General features: G+C 31.4%; 2 protein-coding genes across 5 annotated transcripts in view; both read right to left on the bottom strand.

Annotated features, from left to right (window-relative positions):
- The window catches only part of LOC136983773 (histone H3.3A), a 235,384-nt gene that overhangs the window by 70,039 nt on the left and 144,966 nt on the right, over positions 1-20,379 (bottom strand). The window lies entirely within an intron of this gene.
- The window catches only part of unk (RING finger protein unk), a 93,824-nt gene that overhangs the window by 44,979 nt on the left and 28,466 nt on the right, over positions 1-20,379 (bottom strand). For all 4 annotated transcript variants that reach the window (XM_067280604.1, XM_067280603.1, XM_067280606.1 and 1 more), the window contains 4 exons: positions 18,675-18,958; positions 14,486-14,621; positions 11,507-11,624; positions 4,439-4,523 (listed from right to left, as the gene is read on the bottom strand). In XM_067280604.1, coding sequence (XP_067136705.1) covers positions 4,439-4,523; positions 11,507-11,624; positions 14,486-14,621; positions 18,675-18,958 — 623 coding nt within the window. The remainder of the gene's footprint in view (positions 1-4,438; positions 4,524-11,506; positions 11,625-14,485; positions 14,622-18,674; positions 18,959-20,379) is intronic.

The raw sequence follows: 20,379 nt of genomic DNA, 5'->3' as shown, positions 1-20,379 counted from the left end.
AGGAGATTGAATGCAAAAATATTAACAGAAGTGAGAAGGCTATCCAAGGATATTAGAAATAAAATTAGGAAAGAAGAGGTAGATTATTATGACAGACAATTCTCTAATATACGTTCCTTGATAGAGTTTGGCAAGAGATTAAATGTCTGTCTATCAATGTAGTTAATGACATACAAATTAATCAGTTGAAGTATAATAGAAAACTTTTTCAAAATGAAGAAAAAATAAGTAATATTTTTGCTGATCACTATAGACAGATGAGAGGTTTTGTCACATCACGGTTAAAAATTAATTCTTTCTCACATTCCTCTTCATGCGGTATGGTTGATTCTTTTGTTTTAGATGAAACTTCTCCTAAAGAGATTTTTGATTATATTATGAGTGTAAAAGCTAATACTCTGACTAAGTTAAATATATTTATTTTAAGACAAATAGCACATATTATTGCATTACCATTACCTTATTTAATTAATAAATCCTTCAAGTGTGAGAGGTTCCTGGAGAAGCTCAAACACAATCTTGTAATACCAATATTTAAAAATAAAGGATCTAAACAGGACTTGGAGAACTATCGTTCAATTACTATCATTCAGAGTATAACTAAAATAATTGAAATGGCTTTCTATAAAAGATTTTTTGAATTTGTCAATAAATATAATATCTAATAACCAGTGTGGTTTTAAAAGAGAGGTCTCTACAATTGATGCTTTAACTCATCTTAAACAACATATTATTGATGGTCTTGATAATTCATATATTGTAATGGCAGTGTTTATCGATCTGACTAAGGCTTTTGATAGCATGGATATCAAGATATTAAAACACAAATTGTTTAAAGTCAGATTGAGAGGAGTGCCATTGGAGTGGCTAATATCATATTTATCAAACTGTATGTACTATGTTAAGATAAAAAATTCAATATCAAAACCTTTTCAAGTGAACAAAGGTGTCCCACAGGAATCCATTCTGGGCCCTTTACTTTTTAATATTTACGTAAACAATTTTATATTAAAAACTATTCCCAAAAATATATTGTATCAGATGATATTGTTATAACCTATGCAGATTGGAATCTTCAATTAACTGAAAATAATATAAATTCATTACTGGCTAAATTAAGTAAATATATGAAAAATAATAACTTTAGAATAAAACAAAATATATCTGTTTGTCAAATAAAAACAAAAAAGTCAATTTAGATGATATACAAGTAAGAATTAATAATAAATGTATTCAAAGAGTTAATACTGTAAAATATTTAGGTATTGAAATTAATGATAAACAAGTAAAACAGCAAGGCCGTATTTGGGACAAGACTATCTCGGAGACTCACTACTGAGTGGCATTCAACATTCATGGCAGGTCTTGTTCTCATTCTCCAATCATCTTTGGTATTGCTGGTTTTGAGCGTGATCATTCAAACTTCACCAGCCACAGCCACGACCATGAGGTCATCCACAATGCATTTTTGGTGAAATTAACCTATCGAATGTTGAAATTTCTCTCCGTTGCACCACACCCCAGGTTAAATTTTTGTCAATGCAAAAATTTCCCATTTTTGAAAAAATAATGGTGGCTATTGTGTCATTCGCAATTATTTTTTTTATTTTGCACAAATGAAATATATATATATATTAATAAATGTAAAAAGAAACAATAATTCTATTTCAGAAGTTAGTTTTAATATAAAATTATAATGACGCACCATCTGGTTTCAAAAAGTTTCAATGATGAAATGAGATATCTCCGGTCAATCAGTCGAGGTTAGCACGCGGCAACCAGAAATATGTGGGGAATAACACGGGACAGGTAAATGGGTTTTTTTCAAAGATGTGTTTGTCAAAATTCGATTTCACAATATTCATATTTCCAACTTACCAACCAGCAATGCATGTGCAAATCTCACACTACTGCCTGTTTGTAGAGAGTGTCGCCATTTTGTATTTTATTGTGTTTCAGTTCTCGGCCCCGACTACCTACATGTCTGGTTTTTTTTATGCACGCATGATTTGGGCACCTAATACTTTGTGCCAAATTTCAACTCCTAACATGTACTCCTTCATACCTCTAAGCCGATAAGACAGCAGGATGTACGATTTTATAAACAAGACATAGTCTTGTCAATTATGATGAAACAATCATATAAATAATCTAACACTGTCTTTATCTAAATTTATTGGAATACTGAAAAGAATAATGAGTTACATAAATTTTGAGACTGTTTTGCATTTATATCATGCTTGTATGAAACCGAAATTCCAATATGGTATTTCCATATGGGACACAGCTTCCTCTTTTGTATTGAATAGGTTGCAAGTCATACAAAACAACTTTATTAGAACATTATACAAGTTACCTTGTCACCTCTTATTATAACCATATTATTATTATTATAACCCTCGTGTCTTTACAGAAGAAAATCAAACTATACTGGTAAAGTTATTTTATCAGAACAGTAGTCATAATTCAGCTGCACTGCAAGAATATCGACGCTTGAAAGGCTTGTGAATAGGCCTATGTTGGGGTATGGTTTGAGAAAGATGATTACCAAATTTGAAGATACTGTAGAGTTGGGTGTATTGCCAGGAAGAGATCGGAAAAGGATTTCAAATGAAATTGTGGAGAAAGTCGCCATTGCTGTGATTGACAGAGCAAACACTTCCCAACATTCTTCGGCAAGTGCTTGAGTAGTGTCATGTGATTTCGTCTCTTCCTTGGTCTATGGTTCAAAAAATTATGCGATCCATTTTACAGTGGTATCCGTACAAGATCCATGTGTTATGAAAGCTGCACCCTCAAGATCCAGAACAACACACAGAATTTGCTTGGTGGTTTCTGGCCAGAATAGCTGTTTGACAATGCATGGCCATGGAACATTTTCTGGTCAGATGAGGCACATTTCCACCTAGATGGAGCAGTGAATACTCAGAACTGTCACATATGGGGTACTGTAAGACCTGATAATGTGCATGATCAGCCTCTGCACTCTGCTTACATCACTGTTTGGTGTGGTTTCACTTCTGACTTCATTCTTGGCCCCTTTTTCTTTGAGGAGATCACACCTCAAGGCCCAAGAAAAGGTGTTCTGTAACAGGTGCCCGTTACCACAAATTTCTGCTGCATCACGTCATTCCTGCTTTACAAGAACGAGGATGTTTAGAGACTACTGTTTCATGCAAGATGGGGCAACACCGCATACTGCTCAACAAGTGAAGGAACTGCTTCATGACAAATTTGGAGATGATCGGGTAATTTCGAGAAGTTTTCTGAATGCCTATCACGTTCTCTAGACTTGAATCCTTCTAACTTTTGATTGTGGAGATATCTGAAAGATCGTGTCTGAAGTGGAGGTATATGGACTCTGCCTGAATTGAAAGCAAGCATAACATGCCATGTTGCTCAAGAAATCCCAATTCCTCAAGAAATCCATTGGGCTACTGTTGAACATGCTGTAAAGTGCTTTGAACATTTGATTGACGCAGGTGGATTGCACATTGAACAAATATGAATAAAATCGTTTTGTGTGTTTTCATTTGATGTTTCTTGTTCATGTTTTTTCACCCAGTGGTAGAAATTTAAACTAAATATTTTTTGCATTTTCCTTTCCCCATGGTCATATAATGTATATACCAAGTTTCATGAAAATATGTCAACAAGAATGGGCTCTATACAGGTCTAAGTAGGGCAACTTTAATTATAACCACCCTGTAATTACTTAATTATTCAAAAATAAGAACAAAAAAAAAATTTTAATGGAATATAAATTTGTAATTTCTGCATACCTTGCCAATATATTATTAATTATGTCATCCACAATTTTTAGTTAGTTAATTAATCATCTAAAAAATTTTGGCAGTACTCTTGGACCAACTAGGGCCAGAATATTCATTAGTTGAATATTCTGGCCTAAGGTGGTTTCTCCTCAAATCGTATCAGCTGCCTCTATTCATACAATTCTTTAACTATACATATCACAGATGTAACAAGTGCATCATGAAACTGTGTAAATTCCTAGAAACACTCAAATATTAACTAAATGTTCAAAAAATGCAAACTTTACATTAGACGGGGCTAAAAAAATTGTTATTCTGAACTACGGATCTGCTAAAAGGAGGTAAAATTACATTGATTTGGTGGACCTGGGAAAAAATCCATTGTTCCATAATCCATTAAAAAACAAGATTCTACTGTACACATACACATGCAACAAGTCCCCACTTAATGTTTTATATATATATATAACATTAAGTGGTGGAGACTTGTTGCACATGTATGTGTACAGTAGAATCTTGTTATTGTTATTGTCAATAATTATATTTAATAAAAGATCATAATATCCAACAAACTAAAATTATATCTTTATTTCATATACTTTGAACTTAGAGAAAATAAAAATTTATATTGTAAATTAAATTAACAATTAAATAACAACACTTACTATCTACATGAGCAAATGCACAAAAAGGTCCACGTGGACAATAACCATTTTGAAGTATATCATTACATTTAGTTGATTTATAAATCTGAAAATATTTATAATATAATTTTAGTATTTATAATATAAAAAACATTAATATTAATAACAGTAAATTTATTGTTAAAAAATATATAAATACTAAGAAATTAATTAGACAGCTCCTATTTTTTTTTAAGGAAATGGCAATCAGTAAAACTAATAGTTGATACAATCAGCAAATTATCAATTATTTTATTCTTTTAATGATGTAATATGATACTCTTAGTTTCAGTGTTATTAATACACCATATTTAGTAACTAGACAAAAACACATTCAATTCAGAAAGATCAGTGAAACAGTGATCTAAGCCACTAAAAAAAACCAGCTTGTTGATTGGTTGGATTTGGGATTTTGTGGCACGAGGGCCTAGGTAGGCCAAAAAGTGCCAGGTCTAGTCAGCTATGTTGTTGTATGCTGTCTTGAGTCTTTCAACCTTTCAACAGTGGAACAGTCAGATGTGGCGCTACCACTTAGTTGTGGAGAAGAAATGTGGGAAATTTTTAAAGTATTTTTTCACGCGTTTTTTTCTCATTACCATTTTGGAAAAAGATTTTGTAAACAGTTATGTCTAGTAAAGAAAAGTCTTTTTTTATTGTTACATAATTCATTTTTTATGTGAATTTTTTTTCGCGGTAATTTTTGGCTAGTTTTGGCGATACCCCCAAAAGAATTTAGCGAATATATTCGTCCTTCACCACTGCCACACGATCGCCCTTGACAAATATATTCGTCGCTCACTGCTGAGTGGTTAATATGTCATTGTTTTTCTGTTGTATGTCCTAGAGTTCTGTAAGTAAGTTTATTGCCTTCAGATATGCCATTGTAGGTTGAATTTGTCCATTCTCATCTAGTATATTCCTAAAATTTGGTCATCTGAAGATATTTGTTGCTGAAGGTAGCGTTCTCTGGCTGTTTTGTACTGAGAGCATGTTAAAAAAGAGCTTGTTAAATTTTACATTTATGGTTTTCCTTTTAATTTAAAAAATGCTATATTATTGATAATGATGTACTATATAATGCTTTCTTTACTTAAATACAATGTTACATAGTCTATTGTTAAATAGATTTAAGTATATAATTTTTATGAAAATACTGAAACAGTATTTCTTGGTTAAACTACTGTTGTACTGAAAATTTATTTGCACATAACAAAGTGAATAAAGTTACTTGAATAAATATTGGACTTTAAATAATTTTTCAATAAATTCATAACAGTGTTCTACAAGTTCTAGTAAATTGGTTTAAATCGTTTTAATGATTATACATACTGTACATAGTCAAAAATGCCAAAGAAGTCTTCATCATCTACCTTACTTAATCTCTGACTTTCCTCAGTGCTACTTTGAGAAATAAGACTGTTGTAAAATAAATAGTGAATGAGGGTACATAATTCAAAAGGACATTAATATCCTCAACTTTCTTTTAATTTATTAACCTTGGTTTAAAATATTTTGGGATGATACTAACATTTTTTAGGTCAAATGTGTGTTTATCCTTTCTCTTTTGTCCTTTAACAAGATTTGCATAATTACTTGACTAAATCTGAATTAGAATATTTAACACAATATTTCCAAGGATGTTCAACAAAAAAAAAGAGCTTCAATACTGAAATGCAACTAAAAGCAACTGAATTCTTATTCTCAGTAAATTTAAAATTAGTTATTTTGTCAATTAAAGGTGCTTACAAAATCAGCCTGTTGCATTTCAGTTAAATGCATTCAGTTAAGTTGATATAATAAAAATACAGTGGACCTTCGTTATAGTGCTGCTCACTATACCGCGCACTCGATTATAGCGTGGGTGATGTTCGCGACGCAATAAGTTCAAACTTGTTTATACAGGTCCGTGCAGCGTTAGTGAGCAGCACATTTTATTGTTACTGCGTATTGAGTAATTGTGTATATATTGAGTTCCTGCATGTATTTTGAATAGTGTTTAATTATTGTATGCATGATGAGTAAAAGAAAAGCTTGACATTATTGCGAAAGTAGAGGTGAACTGCATTACACCGCGCTGCTAGATATAACGCGGTTCACCTTATAACACGGGTGTTGTTTCCCGCCCGACATGCACATTATATTGGGGGTCCACTGTACTACTAGTATGCTGATTATTTTGATAAATAGAATTGAATTATAGAAATAGAATGAAATGGATATATGTAATACAACATCATAACACATTCAATTTAAAATCTGACAACAAGTTATCAAAGTAAATATATAAAGTAGATTGCACTTTTGTTAAATAATTCTGTAAAAAATTATGATAAAATCATGATACCATGTAAAGAAGATAAACTATTAATTACATTTTTATTTAAATTACCAGGCAACAAAATAATTTTTTCATTTTAAAAATATTTTACTTATTATTTTATTTATTAACTAGGACATTGTGTGACTTTGTATTGTATTACAATAGAGTTGAGGCAAAGTTGGAAAGAAAGAAGTGATCCCTGCACTTGTTAGGCATAAAAGAGACAATTCACGTACTGTACCTGCTGGCTATGGAAAGCATGATCCTTGCACTGGCCAGGTACAGACAGACAATCCTTGCACTTGCCGACATAGAGAGGCAATCCAAGAACAAAGCACTTGCCATCAATTACTTTATTGTTGGATCGCCTCTCCATGTCAGCAATTGCAAGGATTGTATCTCTGTACCTGGTCAGTGCAAAGATCATGTCTCGCCATCAATTGCTTTGTTCTTGTGTTTTGTTTGTTTTTCATGCCTATTTTCCATTAGGTGCACACAATGCTGTTTTTATTTTGATCTCTAGGCATAAATTCTGTTAGGCATGCCCAGTTGCATCAGAGAACACAGACATTCTCACTTTAATACGAAAGTTCCCAACTTTTTTCACATATTGACCCCATTTTAAGGAAAACATTTTTCCTTCAACCCCATTAAATATAATATACTGTATATTATACAATATTATACATATAAGAATCTATGACATCTTCCTACATTTATTTCAGAGCAAAAAAAAAAAAAAATGTGTAAAATTTTAAATATTTTGAAATAACTTTTTTATATTTGTAAACTTTTAGTGTCCTCCTCAAACTTTCATCAACTCCATTGGAAAACCCTGCTTTAATACCTCTGTATATTGAAAATGAAGTCATGGACCTTCTATTTACATTTAAATAAACCCTCATTATATTTTTGGGTTCTCCACCACAATTAATAGAAATTAGCAAAGTTTTATCAAAATCGACCCATTAAATTTTGAGAGTGAACTCAATTCTATGAGTCCATAGATGTGTTAGCAACTGTGGAACATTGCATAACAAAGAAATTGCTACTAATAGAGTGTGTGGGCAATAACATACAGGCATAACCTGTCAGTTTATAAATTATTAAGAAATGGCGAAGATGCCATTAACACATACAACACACTGGGGTAGTTGTATAGTATACCTGTGAGAAAGAACAGATTTCATAGAGATCTGGGGTACATTGGTTCAACCAAGAAATCCCTTAAAAAACAGATGGTGGAGCATAAATATATACAAAACAAAAAGCAGACCACTGCCCTAGCAATATATACTAAACTATAGCAAGCCAGTCTCATTAGATGCATCCTTTGTACTGATCAAATAAAAATTTTAGCTCCTCTTGAAATTTTTAAAGCCAAGCTAAAGAGGAAAATGTATCAATTTTAAAGAAAAGGCAAACATCTCACATGCTTGGCAGTCCTTTTTCGATGATCCCAATAATATTAATAAAAAATAAGTAACCAATTAATTCACTTAAGATTTATTTTAAAAATGTATTCGTTAATTTTTATTTTCATTTTAACATTAATGTTAACACCTAGGTGTGATTTTTATTGTATACTTGTTCTAATATTTACAGTTCCAACCTTTTTAAAATATTTAAATTCAAACGTTTAGCATTCTAATTCTATCAAACATTTTTGACCTGACACAGATTCTATTTATTATATTTATAGTAAATTATATTTGCTGGTATATTTTGAAGGTTTTGTTAGTGTTATTTAATAGCATATATCCAGCTTTGGGAAGCAGTAATCTAATAGAGAGGACAAGGCTGTTAATGTAGAACTTGTTCTGTCACTAGTGTTTGTTGACAATAATAAAATTTAAAATAATAGCAGACCAGCTGAGCCAGACCAAAGAAGAGAACATACAGGAAGTGTTTTAGACTTTAGGTTTGGAAGAAAAAAAAATGTTGGAGAAAACATGTTGACTCCTTTTGAATATTTTTAAAAACAAGAAAATAAAAACACACAAAACAAGAATACACACATTACAGAATACATTGATACACTAAAACAAAAACTCACAGCCAAAGCATGTAGACTCAAATGATACAAAACATGTACACTATGAAAAACAACAAAATAAATATTTACAAACAATGAAAAACTCTTTTACAGACAAATTGGTAACAAAACAAGCACTGATACACAGCATAGTGGCAGACCAACAGAAGAAGAACTCACAACTTATTGGTCTTCTCTTTGGTGCAGTGCTGTTACGCACAATACTGATGCAGGCTGGATCGAGGAGGAGAACAAAAACTTGCATAACATATCAACTATGCCCTGTGCTGAAATAAACGTACATGACATCCGCTACACTGTTAACAGAACACACAACTGGAAGACACCTGGTGTAGACAACATTCACAATTTCTGGTACAAAAAATTTACATCACTGCACCAGGAACTAGCTAAACACCTAACACACATCATCTTCAATCCACAAGACATGCCAAATTTTCTTACTCAGGGCATCACCTACATGAAACCTAAAAACAACAATCCCACAGACCCCACACAATACAGACCAATTACATGTCTCCCAACACACTACAAATTATTGACATCCTGTATTGCAAACAAAATATATAAACATTTTGAAGAACACAACATTCTTACAGAACAACAAAAAGGTTGCTGTAGAAATCACGGGATGTAAAGAACAGTTACTCATAGATTCAGTCATTCTATGGCAAACACACAAACAACACAGAAACATACACATGGCATATATAGACTACAGAAAAGCATTTGACAGTGTTCCACACAGTTGGCTGCTACATATTCTACACATGTACAAAATACATCCATCACTCATTGCATTCTTTCAAAACATTATGCAGCACTGGAGAACAACACTACATCTCAGGGTTCATAACACTTCCATACAAACAAACCAAATATTTATTAGGCGAGGAATTTTTCAAGGAGATTCCTTGAGTCCTCTCTGGTTCTGCTTAGCCCTGAACCCATTATCCAACATGTTAAACAACACGCAATATGGTTACAATATCAGACATGAAAAAACAACACAGTTTACACTGTTATATCTCATGTACACTGTACATGTATGACATAAAACTTTATGCATTCACACAAAAACAATGTTATCAACTCCTACAAATTACACATTCATACACCAAGGACATACAAATGGATTTGGCCTAGACAAATGCAAAACACTTCACATAGAAAAAGAAATCCTGAAGAAAGAAGATTTTGCACTTGGAAATGGAGATGTTATTGAATCCATGGAAGAGGGCGAGTTCTACAAGTATTTAGGATTCCAACAGGCTAAACTAACAGAACATATACAAATAAAACAAAGATTAAATAAAGAATACCAAAGTAGATTAAATGCTATTTTCAGAACACATTAATGCAAAAAACACAGTTAAAGCAATAAACACATATGTCATCCCAGTACTCACATATTCTTTTGGAGTTATACATTGGACTCACACAGATCTTGAGCAACTCCAAAGGAAAACAAGAACAACACTTACTAAGCATAAACAACATCATCCTAAATCCGACATAGAAAGATTAACCCTTCCATGTAAAGATAGCAGATGTGGCCTAATTAACATAGTTAACCTTCACTACAAACAAATACAGTCACTGCAAGAGTTTTTCTACATTAAACAAGAAACATCACAATTACATAAAGCAGTAACTCTAGCAGATTCAAATAACACACCATTAAACTTACACTCACATCATATGGACACAACACAACATATAAAAAGCATAGACACCATTAAGCAATCGTGGGCTCAAAAGGAACTCCATGGCAGGCATCCTTATGATCTGGCCCAGGATTTTGTTGACAAAACTGCGTCAAACAGCTGGTTAGCTCGGGGATGCCTCTTTGGGGAGACGGAAGGATTCATGATTGCCATACAGGATCAGGTCATAAATACTAAAAACTACAGAAAACACATACTCAAAGATACAACACTCACAAATGACACAAGCAGAAAATGTCACATCATGCCAGAAACTATACAACACATCACCACTGGTTGCAAGCTCTTGGCACAGACAGATTATTTACACAGACATAATCAAATAGCAAATATAATACACCAAGAGCTTGCAAAGAAACACAAATTAGTAGACATCCACAAACCATACTACAAATACATTCCACAGACAGTATTGGAAAACAACACGCACAAAATGTACTACGACAGAGCCATAATCACAGATAAAACAATTTACCACAACAGACCAGACATCACACTCATTGACAAACACAATAAAATCACATACATTATAGATATATCCATTCCAAACACTCACAATATACAAAATGCATGCACTGAAAAAATTAGCAAGTACACAGAACTCGCCAGGAAATAAGACATCTGTGGAGGATGGATAGGGTGCTTATTGTACCTGTTGTTCTCTCCTCTACAGGTGTCATACCACACACACTACACAAAAGCCTGGGCACATTACAATTGAATAGAAACACATACATCACACTACAGAAGGCCACTATATTGAATACATGTCATATTGTGAGAAAATTCCTGAATACAGACACACACACACTGATACACTTCTTTAATTTCTGTTTTGGTTACTATGCCTTGACTTTGGTCCGGCATAGTACACAGCCACCGGTGTTAACCGAGTATATCTCACTTAACCCAACATAATAATAATACAAATTACTAATAGTACTAACCTCTGGATGAAACTGTTGTTCTGTGCGTGTATGACAATAAGGGCAATTATCACTATTTTCACAGTTAGCCGGATCTCCCCATTCATCACCTTGTTTAACATTAGGACATGGAGTAGATCTAAAATTGAATATACAGAGCGATATTTAATACTTAGTTTATATAGACACAATTAAAATCAAACCATCTCATATTGCTTTAATAAATTCATGAATATTTTCATAAAGCAGAAACTTAATAATTGATTGATATTATGTAATATATATATATATACATATACACATTATATTTCCTTGATTAAATCCCCAGTCTTCAAATAAATTTCAGAACATAAAGGTACTGATAAAAGTGATTCCTGATTCCTGGGTTGAAAAGTATGAAAAACATGTTGAAGCACTAAATTGTAAAGTGGGCAATCCAAAGTGTGCATATCAAAATTACGAAATCTATGATGCAGAATTTTCTCGCATGCCAACTGAAATTTTTGGAAGTATATTATTTAGCATCTTTTGAGAAAACCTTTTCCAATATTCAGAATATCCACATATATACACACTTTAGAAACCTTATGAAACATGAAAAAAATATACAAAAAAATGTTGGCTATATAATTTTTAAGAAAAGTCCTATTGGGACCTTGAGATGCTAATATGCTAAAAGATGCTAAATAATATACTTCCAAAAATTTCAGTTGGCATGCGAGAAAATTCTGTGCGCTTCAGCAGCAGATTTTTTTGAATAAAATAGTTCAATAAAATTCCCTGCAAATACTCCTTTTTTGGCATAAAACTCGACATATTTAACAGTAAGAAAAAAAAAAGTTGTTTACACTTTGACAAAATGACACATACTGAATTTCAAGGTCGCTTATGCTACTTTCTTACAGATGTGTCACCATCATAAACTACATGCATGCAGTTCTGGTAACAAAATCTGTTGGAAAACAGCAAGAACTTATTCAAAGTATAAGTTAAACTTTGAATAAGTTCTTGCTGTTTTCCAACAGATTTTGTTACCAGAACTGCATGCATGTAGTTTATGATGGTGACACATCTGTAAGAAAGTAGCATAAGCGACCTTGAAATTCAGTATGTGTCATTTTGCCAAAGTGTAAACAACTTTTTTTTTTCTTACTGTTAAATATGTCGAGTTTCATCCCAAAAAAGGAGTATTTGCAGGGAATTTTATTGAACTATTTTATTCAAAAAAATCTGCTGCTGAAGCACACAGAATTCTTGTTGAGACTTACGGCAACCATGCTCTGTTGGAAACAACATGCAGAGACTGGTTTAGACGCTTCAAAAATAATGATTTTGATGTTGCAGATAAAGAACGTTCTGGTGTACCAAAAAAGTTTAAAGATGAAGAATTGGAAGTATTACTTCATGAAGACCAATGTCAGACACTAGCTGAACTTGCAGAATCATTAGGAGTTGATCACACAACAGTTTTGAAATGCCTGAAAGTATTAGGAATGATTCAAAAGCAAGGACATTTGGTGCCATATGAGTTGAAGCCGAGAGATGTCAAACAACATCTTTTCACGTGTGAACAACAGCAAAAAAAAAAGGTTTTTGCATTGTATCGTGACTGGCAATGAAAAGCAGATACACTACGATAACCCTAAGCATAGAAGATCGTGGGGTAAGCCCGGCCATGCATCAACATTGTTGGCAAAGCCGAATATCCATAGTTTGAAGCTTCTGCTCTGCATTTGTTGGGATCAGCTGGGTGTAGTTTATTATGAGCTGCTCAAACTGAATGAAACCATCATGGGAGATCGCTACTGTCTACAGTTGATGCGTTTGAGCCAAGCATTGAAGGAAAAACAGCCACTATAGGAGCAGAGACACGACAAAGTGATTTTGCAACATGACAATGCTCGGCCACATGTTGCACAACCAGTGAAAACCTACTTGGAAACTGCTTAAATGGGAAGTTTTACCCCACCCGCCGTATTCACCAGACATTGCCCCTTCCGATTATCACTTGTTCCGATCGATGGCACATGGCCTGGCTGAGCAGCACTTCCATTCTTATGAAGATGCCAAAAAATGGGTCGATTCTTGGATAGCTTCAAAAGACACGTCGTTTTTCCGACGTGAAATTCAAATGCTGCCAGAACGATAAGAGAAAGTAGTGGCTAGCGATGGACAATACTTTCAGTGACATGTTTTTTACAACTTTTTTAAAATAAAGCATTAATTTTCATGAAAAAACAGCAAGAACTTATTCAAGGTCCCAATAGGTTACATGAAAGAAAAAAGTTGTTGGCATGCTACATTTTATACGTGTGCCAAAAGTTTCCCATTCTTGGTATAGGGTGATGTAGTTTAGAATGGAAAGTAAAAAGTTTAACTAAAATTCTACCTCATGAAGATATTTACAGCCAGACAAGATTTTCTACTCCAAGGTTCACTCAAGAATTTTCTAAAATAAAGTTATAAATATTGTCAAATATTAAGCCCAGAAAAGTTGTGATCAAGTTCATAAGTCAAGAGCTTATCAAGTCAAAGGGTTTTCAAGAAAACTCTAAGTGGAAAGAGATAGTGATTTTAAACCAGAAGATGGTAGTCAAGATCTTGATTTCTACAACAACATTGAAACAGACAGACACAAATGACAATGTAATTATTGAATTGGAAAATAATGAATTGAATTATGAAGATAGTAATTATTTCAAGTGTTAGTCGTAATCCATAAATAAAGTCAATTAATAGTATTGATTGTTCTGGAAATGTATAAGTAATTAAGGTATTTCTTGTCCTTTTCTAAATGTTGCAATGTAATAAATCCCGGCTTTGGAAAAACCTTGGGATACATACATTTTAAAAATATCTTTCTGGGATTTAATTGAGAAAATACAGTATATATCATTTACTACAAAAAAAATCACAATAAAATATTTAAAAAATTGATCTATTTTTGAGAAATTAACTTATTTTATTTCATTACTAACATAAGTATACATTTTCATTTACCTATATTTGTACTTTTTAGGACTTCTCCTACGATCTCTATTATTATGAAATTGAGGACAAGCATATCCTTGTCGACATAATCTAGGAGGTCGTTTACATGGTTCAGTTTTATAATTTGCTAATACATAAACAGTATCTGAAAATTAAAAAATTTAGTTATATTTACTATTATTTAAAAAAGTTTTCTTTATTTTTATAAAATAAAGAAGTAATTTTTTAGTATATGTATCTAATTTTACTTTAAATAAAAACATAATAGTATCCATAATAAATATAAATTTAATATGTACATAAAAAACATATTTAGACATTTAAATGTAATTATTTCTAACTATGAAATGTACATATATTTTTTAATGTAAGTAATAACGATGACTCTCTTGCTAATTATCACTTTTCGAAGTTCAGAGAATAAGATAATTTGAAATGAACTATAGATCAGGTCTATCGAGTTGAAGTTGGTAAAAAATATGCCAATTCTGATCTCAACATAAAATCATAAGAAAATACAGGTATCCCTCATATAATATGGTAATTATGTTCCAAAAAATTTGCTATACAAATGCGAATCCATGATATACAAAACAAAAGACTAATTTATTAGGTTAGGTTCCAGAAGTTAACAAAAGTATCCTATTCTTTTTCATTACTAAGAGAAATATGTTTATTACAGCAATCAATAATTTATTTCCAATCAATAATTAACTAACAATCATAACTATGCATTAATATTAATTTTAGTTAAACGAGGGTGTTTTCTTTTTACAAAGTATCATCATCATCATCTGAGCTTTTTTGTCAATCTTGATCAGAAATATCAGCAATATCTTCATTTATTTTAATTATTTTTATCATAAAAAATTTTTCATGGATGACAAAATAAAAATATGTTATTAATCGAAAATTTTTTCTAGTGGATCACATTTGTTCAGTCGAGTACCAAGCATTTTTTTTCCTAGAATTTGCATTTGAGTACTGAGATATCACATTGTTTTTAAGAATGATTACTTATCTAGTTAAAAAAATGTTTAACAACACTTACCTAAAAATGTTTAAATGAACTTTACTAAATACAGAATAACAAGCAAAACAATTACTGGATTACACAGGGCTATTGATTTGCGATTATTCTTAATCTCTAAATAACATTATCACTAGAGGGAGGTGTTAGGCATCATCTCTAATTAATTTTAATAAAAATTGTAATTAAATTAAATAATTTAGAAATTTAACTGCTCTGTGGTATTTAATTTGAGACAACACACATGCTTACTTGAATACAAAAATATTGAACAACAGTGTTTGCTCTTAAAAATTGTGAAAATTTGTATGGATGATTTCTCAAATTCTCTAACTGTGGTAGAGTGAAACTGTGTTGTAAGAGATACCTATTTTAATAATTTTGGGCTGTATAACTTTTCTCTCAGTATTAAGTGCATAATATCTGTTCTTAATATTACTATTATAACCAATATTGAATTTTCATTATAGTAATATCACTAAATATAAAAAACAAAGGAAAAAAGCCATTAAGATACAGATATAGTAATTCATTTGACTTATAATTAATGCTTTGTTTATTGGATGGATTTTATCTTATAAAGCAAGTTCTCAACTTAGATGGTTAATTCATTGTTAAAGGTTTCTTTACAAATTGAAAAACCTTGTAAGCTGAATGGTTCTTAGATGGTTTGCATTTTTATCATATATTCTTTATGTTCATTTTAAAAGATAATTAAAGCTAAACAGCTTCTGCTTTTATTACAGTTTTTGCCATCTATTATATAATGTATGTTCTAAGTGACACTGGATAGATTTGTCGACTGCAAATTAAGAATTTCTGCTAAAATTGAAAATTTACTGTACAGGCATTACCTCTGATAACGAAACTTCAATATAATGAAGGCCACAATTTCCAGCCCCATTTAACGTAAATATATTAAAATTTCAAGATCAACATCAGGAAGTCATCTGATTGCCTAATGACCACAACTCATCACATACTCTAAGTTATAAGTGTGTCTGTTTTAGCAGTTTTGCATCATTGGAGTAATTTAGTCATTGCTTACAGTTCATAACGTGTGTTTCAGTGTGGTGTAATGCAATAAATAAGGTATGAAGAAAAGAATAAATTGTACTAGAAGAAGAAAATAACATTCAATAGACTAGAAATGAAAATGGCTCAATCAATAGGTTTGAAAATGTGAACAAAAAGGATGTATGAAATTTATTAAATGCAAAAGATAATGGTTTTTCAGTGAAAGATTTAGAGAAAACAACAAAACAAAAAAACAAATAAAGATGAAATTTAAAAAAATCTGTACTGAAAAAAGTATTAACAACCAAAGATTTCAAAAGACATTTGAATGACATTGAAAATGATCATGATTTAGGAAGAAGTGTTATTGTTAAGCTATCAGTGTTAATAGCAATAAATCTGTACAGGTAATTGTTAAATGAAAGAAAAAACAAGCATAAACAATCAACTTTAAATTCCTATTTTAAAACATTGTGATTTTATCATGTTTGAAATGTAATATTTAATAAAGCTTTCCTTTTTTCAAAAATAAGTCTTTCATTTTCTTTATGTAAGAATGTATTCCTATTAAAACCATAGTACTTTTACATTGGAGAACAAAGTTTCACCTAACAAAGCAAATTTGTGGAACACATCCTCTTCGTTAATTAAGGTATGCCTGCATTCAAATATATGGTATAAATCTAAAAGTAGCATAATGATTCATACATTACTGATGAAATTTTTATAGTATCGTTTACCATTTTACAAGGTTTACTATTATTAATACATATTCATGCAATAGTCATCCAGATGGGGGCCAACTCCCCTTCAAAAAAAGGAAAGAAACACTACAAAGTTTTCTGAAAATCATTACTTAATTAATATTCCTTTTGTTATTTATACTGTGCTGTGCCTCTTATTTCTATAATAATGAATTAGCCATGATATAAGCTGGGACTTTTATTGAATTCATATTAAAAAGTTTTTTTTATCTGTTTAACTCGGTTCCCCAAGATTAAATCTCAAGTGCGCCACTGTATTCATGTATTAATAATAATACATAACAATTAGGTATACATATGCTTCTTAAAAGAAGAAAAGCCAGGAATTTAAAAATTGAGGAACTGGAATTGGAAGCTTTGTGTCCAAACCTTACCCAGCAATACCACTAAAGTATAGATTCTTGATATGACTACAATACTATAAAAGCTACAGAGAGAAAGCCTCATTAACTCATTAATAATATTAGGATGTGCAGCTATTTAATAGCATTTGATCACCACATAAGGATAGCTAAAGTATAAACACCTAGTTTCAGAATAAAAAACATGTTCATGAATGTGGAAAAACCAAATATAATAAACACTTGTTCACAATTTAATACCAGCTTGAAAATCATCCAATTTACCAAACACTATTCATTGCTCTATAGACAAAAATTCACAACTGAAAAATTATCCAGGTCTACCTTGGTGGCACTGGCACAAATATGGTCACTGCAAAGCAATCAACAGTTGTGAAAAAGGAATAATTATTTTCATTGATTCAATTATTTTATGACAAACATAAGCAGCTCAGAAATCAACCTATTGCATATAAACTACAGAGAATATCTCATATACAATACCTCATATACTTGGCTTTGACAATATCTCATATACTTGGCTGCTTCACATATTAATCCCTTATAAAATAAATCTAAAATTTATCTTATTTATAGAAAATATCATGCAAAACTGAAAACAATGCCATAGCTTAAATTTCATAATTTATTAAAACAAATCAAATACATATAACATGAAGAATTTTTCAAGAATACTCTAAATCTATGCTGATTCTATCCAGTCTAAATCCATTGCCATTGTCAAATAGATTAAATGAGATACGAATGAAATTCCTTTCTGTATAAAAATTTTACACAGAAAAGGGAGTCCTTCAGAAAGAGCAGTTTGCTTTAAAAATTAATAATTAGAAATGTCAGACAAAAACAGAAATAACATCCAAAACTTACACAGAAAGACTGATTGGCTCTCAAACAATATCAATATCAACAGAATGGGTGTAAAAAAGATAACAACTTTGCTCATATATCATGACAATACTGAGCATTTTAATGATATCTTAATATCATTAGTTAAAAATTCATTAAAATACTCAACATAAATTTACCTTGCCATTTTGGATCTTCATTTAATGCATTTCTTTCTTTATCTAAATTATTAGGGCCCGAGGTACCATTTGGTCCTTCTTCAGCACCTTCCATTGCTTGTAATTCCCTAACATCATATACAGGATTTCGTAAATCATGAATACCGTGAGCAAATGCACAGTGTGGACCATTCTTCACACAGTATCCCCTAGCATCTGTATCATACACACATATACCTGTTTTATAATACCGTAGATGATAACGGCGTTCAGTATCTCCAGCTGTTCTATGTAAATAAGGGCAACTAAAAACAGAAACAAATTATAAAATTAGGAAAATAATTACAAACAAAATTTGAAAATCATTTATAAAATAAAGTTCACTGTTTTATTTGCATTCAAATACACTTTAAAATAAATCACAAAGATATTAATAATATAGATTTTGTATTTTATTTAAAATATAAAAGCTATTTTAAAATTTTAATATCAATGAAAAAAAAACAAATTTTATGAGTAAATAAAAAACATTTCAATTATCACAACTTTTGTATAACACGTGGAAATATTTTATGATTTACATAGTGAAACATCTAAGTATTTGTTCATAGTTCATTATAAAATAAAATTTTAAGAGAAAAATATTCATTTACTATTTCCTTATAGAGAAATTCCAATTCAAGGAAAGCTTATTACAGAATAAAAATATTGGTTAATGTCTTAATGTCTACAAAAATAAAAAAAAAGAAAGAAAACGGCTTTAGTGGAAGGTAATGGCAGTCATTAAACAATAGCTTCTGTGAGAGAAATTATTTAATGACATCCAAATACATTAGTTAATATATGATTTATAATACAGCAAAACCTGTTTATTATAATCACTATGGGATTACTATATATATTGATAAAAACAACCAACTGATAATATTACATAGGGTAAGTAAACCAACTGCTTATCTCACATAATATTAAGTAGGGTAAGGGTATCCTTTTATTTTAACACAAACCATTCATGGTAAAGAAATGAACATGAGAGGCATACATAAACAAAAGAGACTTATTGGATCAAATAGTCCAAAAAATAAATTTAATACATAATTATAAAAGTGTTTACATGCTGAAAGATAAAGTTTCTTTTCTGCTGGAACTTAAGTGTTTTGAAAGTTAGTAATGTGTATGGTCACCTCTAACTGCAATGCAGGCCTAGCAGTGGTGCCTCATGTTGCATCAGGGTGTCAAGGAGAGTAATTAATATAATTACCATTCCTATTTTAGGGTATAATGCACAGTTCCTGGATGTTATGATGTGGTGGAGAGAGAAATGAAATAAGACATACTTGGGCATTCCAATCATGTTCTATCAGATTCAAGTCCAGTGTACAAGTAGGGTACTCCATATGGGTAATTTGCATTCGCTTCCGGCTACTGGATGATAAGTCTGGCTCCATGGGGTCAAGCATTATTGTCTTATAAAAAGGAAACTTTCACTTACTGCCTAGCATATGATCTAACAATGAAACCTGAGGATCTTGTCCCCATAATTCTGAGCTGCCAGTGAACCTGCTGGAACTTCATAGAGGTCAGTATGACTGTCAAGGATATTTCTGTCCATTGTCTATACCCTAATACTGCTCCCTCTCCAAGAGTCAATCCCGATCATGTTTAGATGATGATATATGGTATCAGATTCTCTCTAAATCAGCATACATCTGCCATTTCTCAGGGC

Source organism: Centruroides vittatus, unplaced genomic scaffold (genome assembly GCF_030686945.1).
Source record: "Centruroides vittatus isolate TY-2023 unplaced genomic scaffold, ASM3068694v2 contig_885, whole genome shotgun sequence".
Taxonomy (NCBI): domain Eukaryota; kingdom Metazoa; phylum Arthropoda; class Arachnida; order Scorpiones; family Buthidae; genus Centruroides; species Centruroides vittatus.
This window is presented reverse-complemented; position numbering and strand designations above follow the sequence as displayed.